Source organism: Eurytemora carolleeae, unplaced genomic scaffold, assembly GCF_000591075.1.
Source record: "Eurytemora carolleeae unplaced genomic scaffold, Eaff_2.0 scaffold868, whole genome shotgun sequence".
NCBI lineage: Eukaryota > Metazoa > Arthropoda > Copepoda > Calanoida > Temoridae > Eurytemora > Eurytemora carolleeae.
The window spans coordinates 99,314-117,655 of record NW_019396755.1 but is presented as its reverse complement, the minus strand read 5'-3'; the positions used below and the strand labels follow the sequence as shown (position 1 = coordinate 117,655).

At 32.6% G+C, this 18,342-nt stretch overlaps 2 protein-coding genes across 6 annotated transcripts in view; both read left to right on the top strand.

Moving 5' to 3' along the window:
* The window catches only part of LOC111708257 (matrix metalloproteinase-16), a 43,567-nt gene that overhangs the window by 12,451 nt on the left and 12,774 nt on the right, over positions 1 to 18,342 (top strand). For all 5 annotated transcript variants that reach the window (XR_002766615.1, XR_002766616.1, XM_023481579.1 and 2 more), the window contains exons 5-11: positions 8,727 to 8,798; positions 10,498 to 10,598; positions 11,439 to 11,503; positions 13,041 to 13,110; positions 15,144 to 15,248; positions 15,851 to 15,986; positions 18,092 to 18,205. Coding sequence is in view for 3 of the 5 variants with exons in the window: in XM_023481579.1 (XP_023337347.1) it covers positions 8,727 to 8,798; positions 10,498 to 10,598; positions 11,439 to 11,503; positions 13,041 to 13,110; positions 15,144 to 15,248; positions 15,851 to 15,986; positions 18,092 to 18,205 (663 nt within the window). In the remaining 2 variants the exon portion in view is untranslated. The remainder of the gene's footprint in view (positions 1 to 8,726; positions 8,799 to 10,497; positions 10,599 to 11,438; positions 11,504 to 13,040; positions 13,111 to 15,143; positions 15,249 to 15,850; positions 15,987 to 18,091; positions 18,206 to 18,342) is intronic.
* On the top strand, positions 3,975 to 5,625 carry LOC111708258 (D(1A) dopamine receptor). Its single transcript, XM_023481582.1, has one exon. It carries the CDS (start codon positions 4,040 to 4,042, stop codon positions 5,306 to 5,308), a length of 1,269 nt encoding a protein of 422 aa, XP_023337350.1. The 5' UTR covers positions 3,975 to 4,039; the 3' UTR covers positions 5,309 to 5,625.

The following is an 18,342-nucleotide window of genomic DNA, read 5'->3' as shown; positions in this document are numbered from 1 at the left end:
GCTCATGTCGAGTTTTCGGAACATATCCTGGGTTTGAGACAATTACCGGATTTCAGCTTATGTCGAGTTTTCGGAACATATCCTGGTTTTCAGACAATTACAGGAATTCATATCAATGTAAATATTCAAGTATTTACTCACTTATGAAAAAAAAAGATTTTTTTATGAGGTAAAATATAAACAAAATAGAAAATAAAAACAAACTTTTCTATTTTAATTTAAAAATCATTACAGCATTTAGAAATAAAAATATTAATATCATTTGTCCTTACAATATAGATTTAACTAGAAATGCGGGAAACTGTTTGTTTAAAATGCTTGAAAATAAATCATCCATATTCTCAATTTAACAGATAAATTGTGGAAACTTAGATTCTAGAAATAATTTAGAAGTTAATTTAGTCTTCAGAAGATAATTTTTGTTTTCAGTGATTTATTATGTAAGTTATGAAAGTGAGTTTTGTTTTGAATTGTGGATTATACTCAAAAACGGGAAAGTGGGTTTTGTCTCGAAAACGCGACAATGTTTCAAATTCAGGATATGTTTGAAAATGGAAAACCTAACATTGTCTTAAAAAAGGTCAAGAGCTTTAATATAAAAGAACTCCTATTATAATTTTGATTTTTAAAAAAAGTTTAAAATTGGGAAATGTTGTCCTCGTCATGTTTAATAAAATGTTGGTTATAGTTTCTATTATCGACTTTTACTCTGGATATGAGCCGGGATCCCAAAATCCCAGTCTTTCAATATTTTCCCATTTCTAACACTCAGTGTTAGAAATGGGCCAAGTGTTAGTTTTAGAACTAATGTTCCCTGTTCTTTATTTTTAGATTTCGCCTAGATTAAAGAACATATATCGGCGCCCTACTTAACATCAGCAACTAAAGACGAGATCGACCTTGTATAACATTATATAATAAAGCTCTTCGCTAATATATAACCAAACCAAACCAAATGGCTAGACCTAATTGGCTGAAAGTGTTTAAGGAACACGTACATGGGTGTTGAGTGGTGATATTCGTGACATTGCCAAAATAAATTTTTTTAAATAAATTTCGCGGGAAAAATTAGTATTTAATAAATCAGTTGTAATTCCAACAATTGTAAAAAATTTTATATTTTTAAATGAGGGTCTATTTAGATATCTGTATATTGTGTATTTACATTAAAACAGGATACACAAAATCCGCTAAAAGAATCTTTAAAATCAAACGTCGTAATTTAAATATCATATATATTGGCCCTGTTAAACTGCATCTATATATATATATAGATATATATTTGCATTTTCAACAGATAAATAAATTAAGTCATTCAGGCATAACAGTCTGGAGTCTAGAAAATAATAATTTAATTGAATTGCAGAGTAAAAATATTCGGAAATCCCTGAAAATCACTAATTATCAATTCTGTACGTGACATTTCTGTTTTCTTAATAAACACAAAATTATTATAATATAAAATGTTTCAAAGCTTTACCGTTTTGGCTGCGGATTTCTGAGCACTCATCACAAACTCAGATTTCAATTTTTTAACAATTTTTTAATTTTTTTTTATCGATTACTGACGAGGGTCAACCCAGACCGAAATATATTTTCAATAAATGTGGAACTATAACATCTACTTTTTTACTCTACATCACCGAATTTTAAATCAGATTTCAAGATCCTTATACCTTCGCAACTTGATGTAGTAGAAGTAGACAATTAATATTTAAAAATATGCATTTTACAAGATCAAATAGTCAAAGATTGAATAATCAACGGATTATACAATCAGGTCTCAAAGATTAATTGAAAAAAGTAGAGTTTGCGACGAAAAATCACTTCTTTAAACCATTAGAACATGAACAACATGTTTCAAAGGGACTGTAAGCATAATTTCAAGTGACCCTCCATGCAAACATGGCAATGTCCGATTTACAGCAGTACCCTTAAAAACTTTATTTCATCAAGATTGAGTTTTGTTTTTGAAAATTGTTTTTTTTTCATTTGTGGTTTCTCTGCAAAAGTGACTTGCGCATTTCTTGCTCAAAAGAAAGACTAGAGAAAATATCAGGATTAAACACTGTTTGAGTCAGAAAAAACGACGTTATCTTCCACATTTTTGATCAGATTAAGGTTTCAAGGGTACTGTTGTAAATTGGGCATTGTCATCTTTGCATGGAGGGTCAGTTCAAATTTGCTAACTATCCCTTTACGAAAGAAAAATATGTTTGGGAACTAGAAGTAATTACTTATCAATTCAGATCACTTTGATGGCATTTTGGTAATCAGAGTTGATAAGTTATTTGACCACATATAGGAGGAGGGAAGTGGGGGGGGGGGATTTCTATGTTTGTGGGTTTCGGTGTTTGGTTTGGTTTTACAGTAAGACAATTAGATAATTAGAGAACTAAATATATAGACAAATACAAATAAATATAACTTAGCTTTGATTTACCGTTGCTAAATACCAAATATATAAACTGTAGTGCAAGAACTATATACCCCATCCAATCTATTCCTGACTATATCTATCTATTATCAACCTATTCTATTCATAATATATCTTTTTATAACTTATTCTAATCTTAATCTATCTATTATCAACCTAATCTAATCTTAAAATATCTATCATTAATCTATTCTAATCTTAATATTTTAACTATCAACGTGTTTTAATCTTAATATATCTATCATCAACCTTTTCTAACCCTAATCTATATATTATCAACCTATTCTAATCTTAATCTATTTATTATCAACCTATTATAATCTTAATCTATACATTATCAACCTATTCTAATCTTAATATATCTACTTATAACCTATTCTAAATTTAATATATCTATTATCAACCTTTTCTAACCCTAATCTATATATTATCAACCTATTCTAATCTTAATATATCTATTATCAACCTATTCTAATCTTAATCTTTTTATTATCAACCTATTCTAATCTTAATCTATATATTATCAACCTATTCTAATCTTAATATATCTATTATCAACCTATTCTAATTTTAATCTATCTATTATCAACCTATTTTAATCTTAATATATTTATTATTAGCCTATTTTAATCTTAATCTATTTATTAGCAACCTATTCTAATCTTAATCTATCTATTATCAACCTAGTCTAATCTTAATCTATCTATTATCAACCTATTTTAATCTTAACCTTAATTTTTGGCTTAAATTTTTCCCTGCGGTTCTTTTCTAAGTTTAACACTCCATAATATTTCATGTTTTTAAACAGATGCATGTTTTTTAATGACAACTTGATAAGTACGTATCTATACGCAAATATTGATGTTTTTGTATAAAAACTTCAAGAAAAAAGCAAACACACATATACATTGTATAAATGGAAATACATGTATTTACAGTTGTATGTAACCTTGAGAAGTGTACTAATACTGTGTACTTGTTTATCAATCAAAGATCATTCTCCCCTTTTGCATTCTAATAATGCATTATTACGATTACATAATACAGATCATGTTATGTTATTAGGATTTTAAAATAATAATAAAGTGGTCATTTTTATCATTATAAAATGTTCGCGGATTTCATTGCGCATTTGCTAACATAATGATTGTAAACATTTTTTCCGAACAAAGTTTTTTCAATTTTGTCAGTCCATAAACTTTCCTGTGGTCATGCAAGTTGCCATACAAAATTTGGACCCGATCGGTTCAGTCATTTTGACGTTTATTGGATACCAGCAGACAGAGAAACAGACAGACAAGCAAAGTATTAATATAGAAGGAGGAGATAGGTATATAGCAATATACTTTAAATTTATAAAAAGACACATAACAGTTGGTTTACTACAGACCTTTTCAAATAAATATCAAAATTATATGGATTGAATAATGATATGTATAAAACATATATTTATTTCTCTCTCTCTTTCTCTCTACTAATCTTGTTTCTTGTTATTATTATCAGAAAGTTAGTTCTACTAGTTCTCCCGTAGCAGGAGGATGCTTTAGATTTATATCCGTCAAAACCATTCAATCTGTGTAGAGTAGTATAGTTTGATTAACTATGTCTATAGTTGATCCTATGGACCTCATCATCATGGTTATGTACATGTTGGTTCTGGTAACAGTTCTAGGCAATATCCTGGTTCTAGTCTCGATCTTAACCCAGGATAAAACTCGTGCGGTTCGATCCAACAAGTTCCTTGTCTCCTTGGCTTGTGCTGATCTCTGTGTGGGTATATTTGTTATGCTCCCAAGTATATTGAAGATACAGGCTGGGAGCTGGAGCTGGGGACCAACCCCCTGCAAGATCTGGGTTACTCTCGACGTTTTCTTCTGCTCTGCCTCCATCTACAGTCTCATTGGAATCAGCTTGGACAGATTCTACGCGATTTACAAACCTTTGAACTATGCGATTGAAAAAACTCACTGGTGTGTTTACTTTCTGATAGGATTTGCCTGGTTAATGGCCTGTATCATCTCATTCCCGATGTACATCCGGTTCAACAAGTTCTCAAACTGGACCCGGACAGTGGATAAGAACTTCAACGCCTGCTCTACCCCTGCTGAACCCTCGTCCAAAGGTTGGGTCTTGTTTGCTGGAATACTAGCGTTCATATTCCCAATGTTGATCCTCACCACCCTGTATATTGCCATCGGATTAAGAATGCGAAAACGTCAGAGCGGAAAAATAACACGAGCCAAGACAAACCTGAAGATGGCGGTGAGGGCAAATGTGTGGAAAGGAGGGAACAAGGTTGAGGTTGTGGTCAACACCCCCCAGGACGAACTCCAGGTTCCAGGTTGTATCATGAACCCTGACTCCGGATTTCAAGAACCACAGGTCAGAGAGATATCAGTGATTGGTCTGAAAGCTGAACAGATCAATGTTGATCCTGAAAGTATGACCAGCTACAAGGAAACAGATATTGATGAAACACGTTCAGGACTTAAGGGTTTACAGGGGCTACAAGAGCATGAAATCAAACAACTCATGGTTCTGGAAAAGATCGGGGTTCGGAAAACCAAACATCTATCCAGGGCGGAGAAGAAACTAAGATCAGAGGAGAAGGTTCAAACCAAGATAACAATCATGATGGGAGTCATCATAGGATCCTTTGCAGCCTGCTGGACACCGTTTGCAGTTATGTTCTTCGCAGCACCCTTCTCCCTTGAGCTAGGGGAGTTCTTGGAGAAGTATGAAGCTGTTACTGATACTATAACCTGGATAGGTTATCTTAACTCATGTATCAATCCTATTATATATGCCTCCATGAACACTGAAATAAGGAATGGAATGGTCAAGTTCTTGTGCCCTATGAGCAAAATGTAAATAAATGTTTTGATAAATTATTTTGTAAATAAAAATAGAATTAAGTCTTAAAACAAATGAGAAAATCTGAAGGGAAAAATTTATTGAATACTGAACCTATGAAAAATTCGTTGATTGATAGGTTTCTAGATTACATGGATTACAGGGAGTCCCAATAAGCATGAACATTGAATGATCATGCATTTAAGGTAAATTTCAGGATAAAATAAATTCAGGGTTTGATAAATAAATGTTGAATGGACCAAGGACAGTTTTAAATGCTCAAACTAAATTTTCTTGTATTTTGGGACATCCTGTATCATCAATTTCCGAGTATATGGTAGAGGGATTAAACTAGAGTGTTCGGATAAGAACATCAATGTTTTATTATTAAACAATACAAATACAAAAAAATGATAAAAATAGACACTTCTTTAAAGATAAATCTCTATAAATGGAGGCTTATCCCCCTCCCTCCTTAAAAAATAATAATATTCATTAGGAGGGGCAGGAGAAGAAGAAATAGAGAGAGAAAGAGAGAGAGAGAGATACAATCTAAAATTTTCTGGAAAATATACAAAAATAGATTTTCAATTTTTATTTGTACGCTCTAACTAGAACTTTCAAACTAATGATTACAACTTAATATCAAAAATGGAATTATGTTACTCGTTTTAACTGGTGAAAACTATAGATGGAAAATGAAATAAGAAACAAATCAACATTATAATAAGATATTTATTTTTGCTTTTTTTAAACCATAGCATTTCAGATAATTTCTTGACGTTTCCGTACTAATGTCTCGTTTTTATTCAGTAAATGTTTTTTTTGAAGAAAATACACAAACTCTAATTTTCTTATCGTTATGTCTTTGAAACTTAACGACGTAGACCATAGATAATTCAAACTATAAGTTCTGTAGAAAATCTATGTTTGATATATCAAGGTTCAGAATATTTGAGTTTGTGGCAAAGACTCGATTTCTAAAAATTCATCGGAATTCATAGTTTGAAATATCAAATGTCGGATCAGAGTTTGTGGCAATGAATCAATTTCTTTCAATCAAACAATAAAAGTTGATGTGGGTATTGCCAAAACTGCATAATTATATACTTCCAACAATTAACATTTATTATAAAAATTATTTTTATACTGTTAACAATATACAATATACAATATACAATATACAATATACAATATACAATATACAATATACAATACACAATATACAATATACAATATACAATATACAATATATGTACCACAAGATTCAATTCTGCAGAGAATATTCTAAATCGCATCATAGAGGACAAAGACCCCGAGTAAAAAGTAAATATCTGGAGCAAAAATACTTTCCTGTTTTGCAGATCTGGGTATCGTTCAGTTAACGAACGTCCAGTTTTATTTAAAAAAATTAACAGAAGATTTGTAACAAACGGCATTTTTTTAAAAATCAACGGAAGATTCCGTTCACAAACGTTAATTTTGTAATCATGAACTAACGGAAACAACCGTTAAAAATAACGACATTTTTTGTAAATAATTTTTGCCGCTTTATTAAAAGTTTCTAGCGCTAATTAAATACATGCCTATTCTAGGTCAAGTTAGGTTTGGTATAATAATTGACAATCTTGTCCGTTTAGAAAAGTTTTCGTTCGATATTAACAGGGTGTTTCATTAAGTTGTAATGGTTATTAAACTAAACACTTTTTTGTTAAAAAAAGGTCGTTTGCTAACATCCCACCCTTTTGCACGAGATAAAGCATGTTCTATCAGTAGTGCAAGACACCCCCCCCCCTCCCCAGCTCTTTTATCTCGACGCTTTATATTATATTTTATTTTTTTTGCAATCTTTAGATATATATTTTTATCCAGAAATTTTTATTCATGTATTTATCTTTTCAAAAATTGTCATAAATACAAGTGTTGTGTGTATTGATTTCTGTGTTCTGGCAGAAGAATTGTATAGCAGAGCAATGAACTTAAATAAACTGCAGATTAATGGAGTCATAGATTACATGAATAGGACAGGAGAGGTAGTTCTTCTTTTATTTTGGAGTCAAAGATTACAAGCATAGGACAGGAGAGGTAGTTCTTTTAGTAGGTTGAAGTCATATATTACATGGAAAGTACAGGAGAGGTAGTTCTTGTACTAGGTTGAAGTCATAGATTACATGGATAGGACAGGAGAGGTAGTTCTTGTATTAGGTTGAAGTCATAAATTGCATGGATAGGACAACAGCTAAGTAGTTCTTGTATTAAGTTGGAATCAAAACTACTCGGATAGGACAACAGAGTTAGATCTTGTTTTAGGTTGAAGTCATAAATTACATGTTTAGGACAGAAGAGGTTGTTGTTGTTTTAGGTTGGAGTAATATATTACACGGATAGGACAGGAGAGGTAGTTATTATTTTAGATTGGAGTCATAGATAACATAAATATGACCACATAGGGAGTTCTTGTTTATTTTGTAGTCATAGGTTACACTTTGATAGTTGATCGATAGTATCGGTGAAACATTTTTATTTATTAAAACATTAAATTAAGATTGAATTAAATTAAGATTGCTTAACTTCATAATCTACAGTATTTTGGAGCTCACTGTACAAAATGTACTATTTACCAGTCGCTAGAAGCCGGGCAGCTACAATGATTGGGTAAGGTACGATCTCATATGTTTCTGGAGGTGCAGAGCACTCCTGTAATGCCGAGTCCTTTAGCATCTGATCCAATCAGGGTTCAGTCATATGTTTGTTGTCTATTCTGAACCAATAGCAATTGCATGGCGGTAACATCTATCTTTCTACCTATCTCATTATCCAATTAGAGTTATGAATACTTCAATCAGCGTTAAATGGAAATGTTTACTTCTACTGAAACTATAGTGAGAAATGGGTACAGTGACTTTTTTGAGAAAGTGGAATTTCTAGGACCGGCCGGCACCGAGGATTATGATGGGAGATATTAAATTCTAGAAAGAAAACCCTTCATGTGTTTTCTGTGTAATCTATGGGTATGAAATGTACATTATACTAGAATAACAGCAAATTCGGAATTTCTGATTTGTAATTATACAGAAAAATATTTCATATTGTTATCACGCACCTCTGCCCCTTTAGTAAAAGTAAATTTAACCTATATGAAGCATAATGTCTGACCGCGCCAACCTTGTTGCACCGGCAAGTCTTGTCCATAGATGTAGGTACAGTACAAACTGGTGTCGTTGACCCGGCTCGGAAGTTCTAATGTACTACGGCTCCCCGTGGTTATAATATTAACTAGCTGAAGTCCCACACGTTGCCTGCGTAATTTTAAAACCACTTTATAAAAAGAATCAAATTTTAAACAAAAAATCGATTTATGATTTAGCCTGTGTTATCCCCCAGGCATTGGGCACCCATGGGTTTCAGACAAATTAATATATATATTATATTATAGATGTATCTAATGAAATATGGATATATGAGAGCTCCAAGTCCTCAAGCTAAATCAGCAAATCTGCTTTCACAGGTAAAAACAAAAACTATAAATTAAAAAAAAATTATCTGTATATTTATAGAGAAAAAAAATAATCAGTGTGTGTTTGAATGTTGGATCAAAACTCAAAACCCCCGAACCGATTTGCCTCACATATTGATTGGGGGGAACTCTGAAGAACCACGGGAATGTTATTAGTCAGGCTTTTACAGCGAAAGTTTAGTTTCCGGCAAAGCTGTGTTCCAAAGCTTCTAGTTGTATATTTTCTCTAAAGCCCCCTGGGAGCCTTTCATAATATTCTTCAATTACTTTAATGCTTTAAATATCAATTCATTTTATCTTTTTCTTTTATTTCAAAGCCGATTATTTGGTTATCTTTTTTTTTAAATTATTTCTTTTTTTTATATTTCAAAATACAATTTTTAAAAAAATGTTCAATTAGACGACTGAAAGGAATTAAGTCTTTCCCACAAACTATAATTTTATACTCCCTATAGCTTTGCTACCAAATGTCATAGACCTGAGATATTTTACACTATGAATTTCGTTTGATAAATATCTTAGTTTGAAATATCAAAAGTTTAAACAATTACATGCCAAGATAAAGAGATTCGAAAATTTGATTTTGTGGCAAAGACTCAATTCCTTTGTAGATAATACTAGTTAGTTAATACTAATTCATGTGAATAAATTATTTTCAAACTTTCTGGATATCCTTAACCCTATTCCCGCTGGGGGGGGGGGGGCAATTTGACCCCCCCCTGTAGTTTTTTCTACATAACTCAAAAAGTATTGGTCTGAGGCTGTTGAAATTTTCTGACTTTTCTTACATACCCAAAGCCCTCCCTTTAGGCCTAAAACCGGGCTTTAATACTAACTGCCTGAGTCCTCAGGCACACTGCCTAAATGACTGCTTTTGCCTGTAGCAAACTAAATCTTTGTTTTGACCCCCTTTCACTTGTCAGATTTTGATAAAATTTAGCTTTTTGGAAAGCCTTTGACATAAGGAAACGGATTGCACAAGTTTTGCGAGAAAAAAAATTGCAAATTTTTTGCAAAAAACCTGTCAAAGGAAATTTGCACATTTTTAGTTTTTCTTGATTAAAAATCAGGTTATTTAAAATTTTGCAAAAATTTTTGCATATTTGAAATGGCATGGTCAAGGGCTTTTCAAAAATGTATAATTTGTCATTTTTTGGACAAATTTTTTTTGCAAACATTTTTACTATAAAACTGGATTTTGCGATAAAAAATTCAATTTTCGCAAATTTGCAAATTTTTTTGCAGATTCTAAAAGTAGAGCACAAGAGCTTTCTAATGATGTATCATTTGTCATATTTGGACATAAAACATGGGATTTAGAGGGGGGGGTCAAATTGACCCCCCCCCAGCGTATCCTGGTTTTCAAGTACCCCAGCGGGGATAGGGTTAATTAATCTGGAGATTGATAACAAGAACAAGCATTATCTAATCTCGAGATTAAGAAAAAGAGTGGATCAAGCATTAATCCTGATATCCACCATTCAAAAGTTCCCAGCTCAGTTCAGTGATACAAATTCATTTTCTAATTCATTTTGGGACAGAATTAAATGAATTGGAGAGATGTTGCTGAGCTATCTGTACTGCCAGTTCAAATCCTGAATCACCAATTCAAAGTTAAAGATTCATAATGATTTCAATCGGCAATTTAGGATTTGAATTGGAGGTAGGGAGTTCAGCAACCTTATTCTAGGATGGTTTGAAGAGTTATATAATGGAGTTCCAAAGTTTTGCTGGTTTACCTCTGACCGGAGAACTAGATAATCAAACCATATCTCTCATGGCGACTCCCAGGTTTCTACATTTATTAAAGGGACTGTCAACATAATTACACTTGACTTTATATTTAAAAAGTTACATGCCCCGATTAACAACGATGCCATTTAAACTGTTTTATATGCCTTTGTTTTCTATCTGAAAATAAATTGAGTTTTTGCCACAAACTCAAATTTCCTATACCTTTGCAAGCTTACGGTGTAAACCTTTGATATTTTAAACTTTGATCATTTTGCTTTAAAGAATTCATGGTTTGAAATATCTCAGGTCTACAACATTGGGGTTAAAAGATATAGGGACTAGACAATCTGAGTTTGTGACAAAGACTCAATTAGTTTATATTTCAAAGTCAGATTCGCTATTAAGGGGAATTGAGGATTTATCAGAGACAATGAGAGAAATCATCTCTTTTTTTTCACAGAAAAGGACGATACCTTCATGATTGCTACTTGAAAGGGTATCGTTGTGAATCGGGCATCGGGTTAAAGGTGGCTAAAAATCCATTTACAGTCCCTTGACATTTTTAAAAAAGATTCTTAAAGATTAACTATTTTTTTAAAAATTAATTACAAAAAAATCATTTTAATACTTTACTTTCAATTATTTAAGAGACAAAAAGTATACAGTTTTTATGTTACTAAACTCTAAATAAGAAATTTTTAAACAAAACCAACTCAACCCAATTCAATGCCAATAAAAAAATCATAAAATTATATTTCATGTTCGTTATCTAAAAAATTTGAAATCTGTTGTGCAAGTTTGGGAAACGCGCGCGCGTTAAGTGTTAACTTCCAATTTTTCTTATTTACTTCACTCTCTAATAGTTGGATAAGATGTTCTGATAATTATTATTCTCAGATGTGGAGTTAAAGATATAGTTGGAGCAGGAGCTACTGCCAGGAAGAAAAGATATGCTTTACAGGGTGAGTCTTAAAAGTGTACTTTATGGTTACAGGGTGAGTCTAAAGGAATTGAGTTTTTGACACAAACTGGGATTTTCTAATATCAAGGCTTCTCGATGTCGTGGACCTTTGATATTTCAATTTTAGAATTATGATAATTCAGTAAAGGAACTGAGTTTTTGTCACATACTCTGATTTTCTTATCCCTATATCTTTGCAATCTAACGTCGGAGACCTTAGATATTTCAAACTATAAATCAATTTAGATAAAATTAATAATAAGTTTGAAATATCAAAGGTTTACACTATCAGGTTGAAAAGATTTGGCGATTGTAAAATCAGAATTTGTGGGAAAAACTCAGTTCCTTAGTCTATAAAGTTTTACATCATGATCAGGTTGCAAAGAACCAGGGATTAGAAAATCACAGTTTTGTACTTTGCGGTTACAGGGTGATTCATGAAGGAAACATGAACGCTCGCCACAAACTCTAACTTTTTATTCATATATCTTTGCAATCTGATGTCATAAGACGATTGAGATTTTAAAACTCTTATGATTTCATCAGCAACCCATCTTTAAGACCTAATTTTTGTGAGAAAAAATGTATTTTATGAACGTGATTAGTAGGGGTTAAGCCTAGAAGTAAAGAGGGGGGGGTGATCTCCTTTTCTCTAATTTCCCCCCCCCCCTTACACAAAACATGTGCAATATTTTTGCAAGACAAAATATACATTAACATAAATGAGCTTATCTGTTTGTGTACTAAGAAATCTCAACGATAGTTTATGCTTTCATGATTCGTACTGTCAGTCGGGTTGAATACGCTATTTTCCCAGAAACTGGAACTGAAGACCCGAAACCGGAAACTGGGAACCAGGTTTTGTCAATTATGACCATTTTTTATTGAGAACATTCTTAAATTATCTAAAAATCTTATATACTTTTAATCATCTAAAATGTAAACACATGTTTATATTTTTGTACCCCTAAAAGAAAGAAATTGGTTTCGTGTGTGTTGAAACTCTATACATTTCTGGTTCAGTGATTACAGCAAAACCTGTAAACTGGTGTAAATGCGCGCAAATTTATAATTTGTTGCGGGAATTATATAAAGAAGTGTACTGTATATACTGTATAATACAACAATATAAAAATTCGCTGCTTGAGTAATCTTAGAATGAGATTGATTTAATGATTTTGAGAAGAGTGTATTTTTTAAAAATTAAGTAATTTTGTTTAAATAATGGTTTTCGACAATTTATCATACCATAAATAACCATTTTTGTTTTATCTAGTGGTTTACAAATGACCCCTATACAGATACAGATACAGATACAGATACAGATACAGATACAGATACAGATACAGATACAGATACAGATACAGATACAGATACAGATAAATATACAGATACAGCTAAAATACAGAAACAGATGCAGATACTGATACTGATAAAGATACAGATACAGATACAGATACAGATACAAATTCATATACAGATACAAGTACAGGTACAGATAAAAATACAGATAAACAAACTAAAAAATGTTATTATAGGTTCCAGATGGAAAACTCGGGAACTGTCCTATAAAATATCAAAATATCCTACTGCATCTCTTCTAAAAAAGTAATATTTTTTGCAAAAATAAATATAAAAATATTATAGATAAATCAGAACATTAAAAATATTTGTCTTATCACCAAAAAAAGCATAAAAGTCTAAAAACTGTTTTTTCTCTTTTGTTTGATTAATGTTCAGTGAAATCCAGACAATTTTTATTTATAAAATTCATTCAAAATCATGCACGTCAAACTAAAGTAAATTCCACCAAAGATTGATTGTCCAATAATAACTCCTCTTAAGAAATCAAAAAAGTTTTGAATTTCTAACATGAAGTCAAATAAATTTATTTCCCTCCGTAAAATCCATACTTCGAGGAGCTTCGATCTCACAAAGTCCTTCTTCTCCTACTGTCTAGTTTCCAGTGCATTCACACGCTCCTCTGCCCCTTTAGTAAAAGTAAATTCAACCTTTTTGAAGCATAACTTCGGACCGCGTCAACCTTGTCGATAGAGCCAGGTACAGTGCAAACTGGGACTAAAATACTATAACCGCAATACTATAGCCAAAGAGTACACACTGGGAATCTCTTAATCTTGGTTTAAAACCAAGTGTACTGCAGTCTGTGGGAGAAATATAAACTGCAGAACACTTACCTTTTGTGAACAAATACTTTCGGATTCCTGTTTTGTCTTCATTGGAGCTTTAATCCCAATACGTTTTTCTTCAAAAACTAAGAAAATAATTAGAACTTCTATATGCATACATATACAAAAAAGAAAAAATTAAATAAAGAAATGTTTTCGCAGTGAATACTTCTCTACTTTTCTGAATACTTCATAAATTGCAGCCCAGATTAATTCTATTTCCTTCTGCATCATGTCAAGCCGTGTCTCATGCCTATTGGCTTGAATTCAAACTTAGAAAATATAATTCCCTGTCCACCGGCGACTTGGGTTCTCCACGCACCCAAACATGCGTTCAAAGCTTTTCTGGGTTGGATTTTTTTAAAAGCCGTATCTTTTTACAAGATATAGATGAGATGACTTGTTATCCGTCCCACTGGGATTGTTAACTTCAGTTTATTTACAAGTATGCCTCTCTCCATGCTTACATCCTCTACCTGATCTTGGAACATATGCGCGTTGCATAGGTTCTGAGATCTCACATAATCCTTCTCCGTCCACAGTGAGATCCTGAAATATATTGAAGCTGATACTTTAAATATATTTATATTTAGCTTGCGAGCAGTTTTTATCCAATAAACGTTATAATAGTAAAGTATATTCTGATATATACAAATATATTTATATTTGGCTTGCGAACAGTTTTTATCCAATAAACGTTATAATAGTAAAATATATTCTAATATATATAAATATATTTATATTCAGCTTGCGAACAGTTTTTATTCATTAAATGTTATAAAAGTAAAGTATATTCTGATACATATAAATATATTTATATTTAGCTTGCGAACAGTTTTTATCCAATAAACGTTATAATAGTAAAGTATATTCTGATATATACAAATATTGTTCTGTGTAGAAGTGAGGTGGATTCTGATAAATAAATATTGTTCTTTGTAAAAGTGAGGTGGATTCTGATATATACAAATATTGTTCTGTGTAAAATTGAGGTGGATTCAGAGATATAAATATTGTTCTGTGTAAAAGTGAGGTGGATTCTGATATATACAAATATTGTTCTGAGTAGAAGTGAGGTGGATTCTGATATATAAATATTGTTCTGTGTAAAAGTGAGGTGGATTCTGATATATAAATATTGTTCTGTGTAGAAGTGAGGTGAATTCTGATATATAAATATGTTTCTGTGTAGAAGTGAGGTGGATTCTGATATATATAAATATTGTTCTGTGTAGAAGTGAGGTGAATTCTGATATATAAATATTGTTCTTTGTAAAAGTGAGGTGGATTCTGATATATACAAATATTGTTCTGTGTAAAATTGAGGTGGATTCAGAGATATAAATATTGTTCTGTGTAAAAGTGAGGTGGATTCTGATATATACAAATATTGTTCTGAGTAGAAGTGAGGTGGATTCTGATATATAAATATATAAATATATTTCTGTGTAGAAGTGAAGTGGATTCTGAGATAAAGAAAGCTCTTGAAATCTGGGGAACTGTGACAGATCTGACCTTTATACAAAAACAATCTGGAAAAGTACATATTGATATCAGGTACATTTATGTGTACTGTACAGCTTGCTCCTGAAGATTCAAAGTACTTGAAATGAACCAGAGTTTGCAGTGATTGTACAGTGTACAATTTACACTGTATAACACTGTAAATTTGTGTACACTGTTCAGTTTTCAGTGTAAATACCTAATTACATCCCCTAGATTTAAATTGAAGGTTCTACACAACTAAAGTTCATAGCCCAATTTTTCAAATTATTTTGTTATGACATTAACATTAACATGTGACACGTGTTTTGTTTCCATTTTTTTAAATTTTAGATCTGTAGCTTAAATACTGAGAAGTTATGAACTATTTTAGGATAGAAAAGCCCCCCCCCCCATCCTCCCTTTCCCTTTTTTTGGTTTAGATAGACAAGATTCACCAAGATTCTGTATTTCAACTTTTAGACGCTGCCTTTAATATATACAGTGTCCGAATTTAATGAATTTAAGCCGCTTCTCAAATCCCCCAAAAACCGGTTTCAATTGAGCGCCGGATTAAATCGTGAAAAATTTATACACTTTTGAACGACACCAACCATATTTGAGCCGCGGCTTAAATTTATGCTGCCAATCAAATTCTTTAAATTCGGCCTGTCTAGGTTTGAGAAAGGAGAACATGGTGATGGAGATCCCTTTGATGGACCTGGAGGAACCCTTGCTCATGCTTACTTTCCAGTTTATGGAGGAGATGCTCATTTTGATAACTCAGAGTCATGGACTATCAATAGTTACAGGGTAGGTTTTCAGAGTCATGAACTATTAACAGTTACAGGGTATGGTTTTTAGGGTCATGGACTATCAACAGTTACAGGGTAGGTTTTCAGTATCATGGACTATCAATAGTTACAGGGTAGGTTTTCAGGGTCATGGACTATCAACAGATACAGGGTAGGGTTTCAGGGTCATGGACTATCAATAGTTACAGGGTAGGTTTCAGGGTCGTGGACTATCAATAATTACAGGGTAGGGATAAAGGGTCATGGACTATCAATAATTACAGGGTAGGGATTCAGGATCATGGACTATCAATAGTTACAGGGTAGATTTTCAGGATCATGAACTATAAATAGTTACAGGGTAGGTTTTTAAAGTCATGGAATATCAATAGTTACAGGGTAGGTTTTCAGGGTCATGGAATATCAACAGTTACAGGGTAGGTTTTAGGATCATGGACTAACAATAGTTACAGGGTAGGTTTTCAGGATCATGGACTATAAATAATTACAGGGTAGGTTTTCAGGGTCATGGAATATCAACAGTTACAGGGTAGGTTTTCAGTATCATGGACTATCAAAAGTTACAGGGTAGGTTTTAGGATCATGGACTATCAATAGTTACAGGGTAAGGTTTCAGGGTCATGGACTATCAATAGTTACAGGGTAGGGTTTCAGGGTCATGGACTATCAATAGTTACAGGGTAGGGTTTCAGGATCATGGACTATAAATAGTTACAGGGTAGGTTTTCAGGGTCATGGACTATCAATAGTTATAGGGAAGGTTTTCAGGGTCATGGACTAACAATAGTTACAGGGTAGGTTTTAGGATCATGGATTAACAATAGTTAAAGGGTATGTTTTAGGATCATGGACTTTCAATAGTTACAGGGTAGGTTTTTAGGGTCATGGACTATCAATAGTTACAGGGTATGTTTTAGGATCAAGGACTAACAATAGTTCCAGGGTAGGTTTTCGGATCATGGACTATCAATAGTTACAGGGTAGGTTTCAGGGTCATGGACTATCAACAGATACAAGGTAGGTTTTCAGGGTCATGGACTATCAATAGTTACAGGGTAGGTTTTAGGATCATGGACTAACAATAGTTACAGGGTAGGGATTCAGGGTCATGGACTATCAATAGTTACAGGGTGTGTTTTAGGATCATGGACTATCAATAGTTATAGGGTAGTTTTTTAGGGTCATGGACTATCAATAGTTACAGGGTAGGTTTTAGGATCATGGACTATCAATAGTTACAGGGTAGGTTTTAGGATCATGGACTAACAATAGTTACAAGGTAGGTTTTCAGGGTCATGGACTAACAATAGTCACAGGGTAGGTTTTAGGATCATGGACTATCAATAGTTACAGGGTAGGTTTCAGGGTCATGGACTAACAATAGTTATAGGGTAGGTTTAAGGGTCATGGACTATCAATAGTTACAGGGTAGGTTTTAGGATCATGGACTAACAATAGTTACAGGGTAGGTTTTAGGATCATAGACTATAAACAGTTGCAGGGTAGGCAATTAAGGCAAAAAAAGATTTTAACACTCGCCAGAAATTCAAATTTTCTTAACCGTGAATCTTTGTAACCTTATGATGCAAACCTTTGATATTTCAAACTTTATTTGATCTAAAAAAATGCATAGTTTGAAATAATAAAAGTAAAAATTAGATTTAGATCCAAACTCTTGAAAATTTTCTTGTTATGTAGTTCTTAACCTGACTTTTTATATGTTGAATTTTTCTTTAATCTTTTCAAAAGATGTGATGTGAAGTTTGGACCGTTTTTCAACATTATGGCTAAACCTACTTTTATTATATTTTTCACAACTCAAATATTAGAATTACCTAAACAGTTTCGTATTCTCACTTTGCCAGAATATCTAGCAATTCCTAGGAATTCTGTACTTCATAGGATTTCCAAAATGTTTTAAACACTTTATCGTAATAAGAAAATTGACCATGACATTTGAAAAAAAAAGAAATATAAACATAATACAATGTTTGCGAAGTTTCCCTTTAATTTGCTAAATGATGTTTTGCCATTATTACAGATGACATTTGAATTTATTAATATATTATTATCTAAGATTGCAACTCACTAAACACTGTTCAGGGAACCAATCTACTACAAACTGCAGCTCATGAGTTCGGGCACAGTTTAGGACTCTCACACTCAGACGAATACAAGGCTTTAATGGCACCTTTCTACAGGGGATACCAGGAGAAGGTAGGTTAATAGCACCTTTCTACAGGGGATATCAGGAGAAGGTAGGTTAATGATACCTTTCTACAGGGGATATCAGGAGAAGGTAGGTTAATGATACCTTTCTACAGGGGATATCAGGAGAAGATAGGTTAATAGCA

Bases quoted from the DNA above. Each gene is read 5' to 3' on its own strand.
- LOC111708258 (XM_023481582.1), top strand. From the start codon at position 4,040: ATGTCTATAGTTGATCCTATGGACCTCATCATCATGGTTATGTACATG.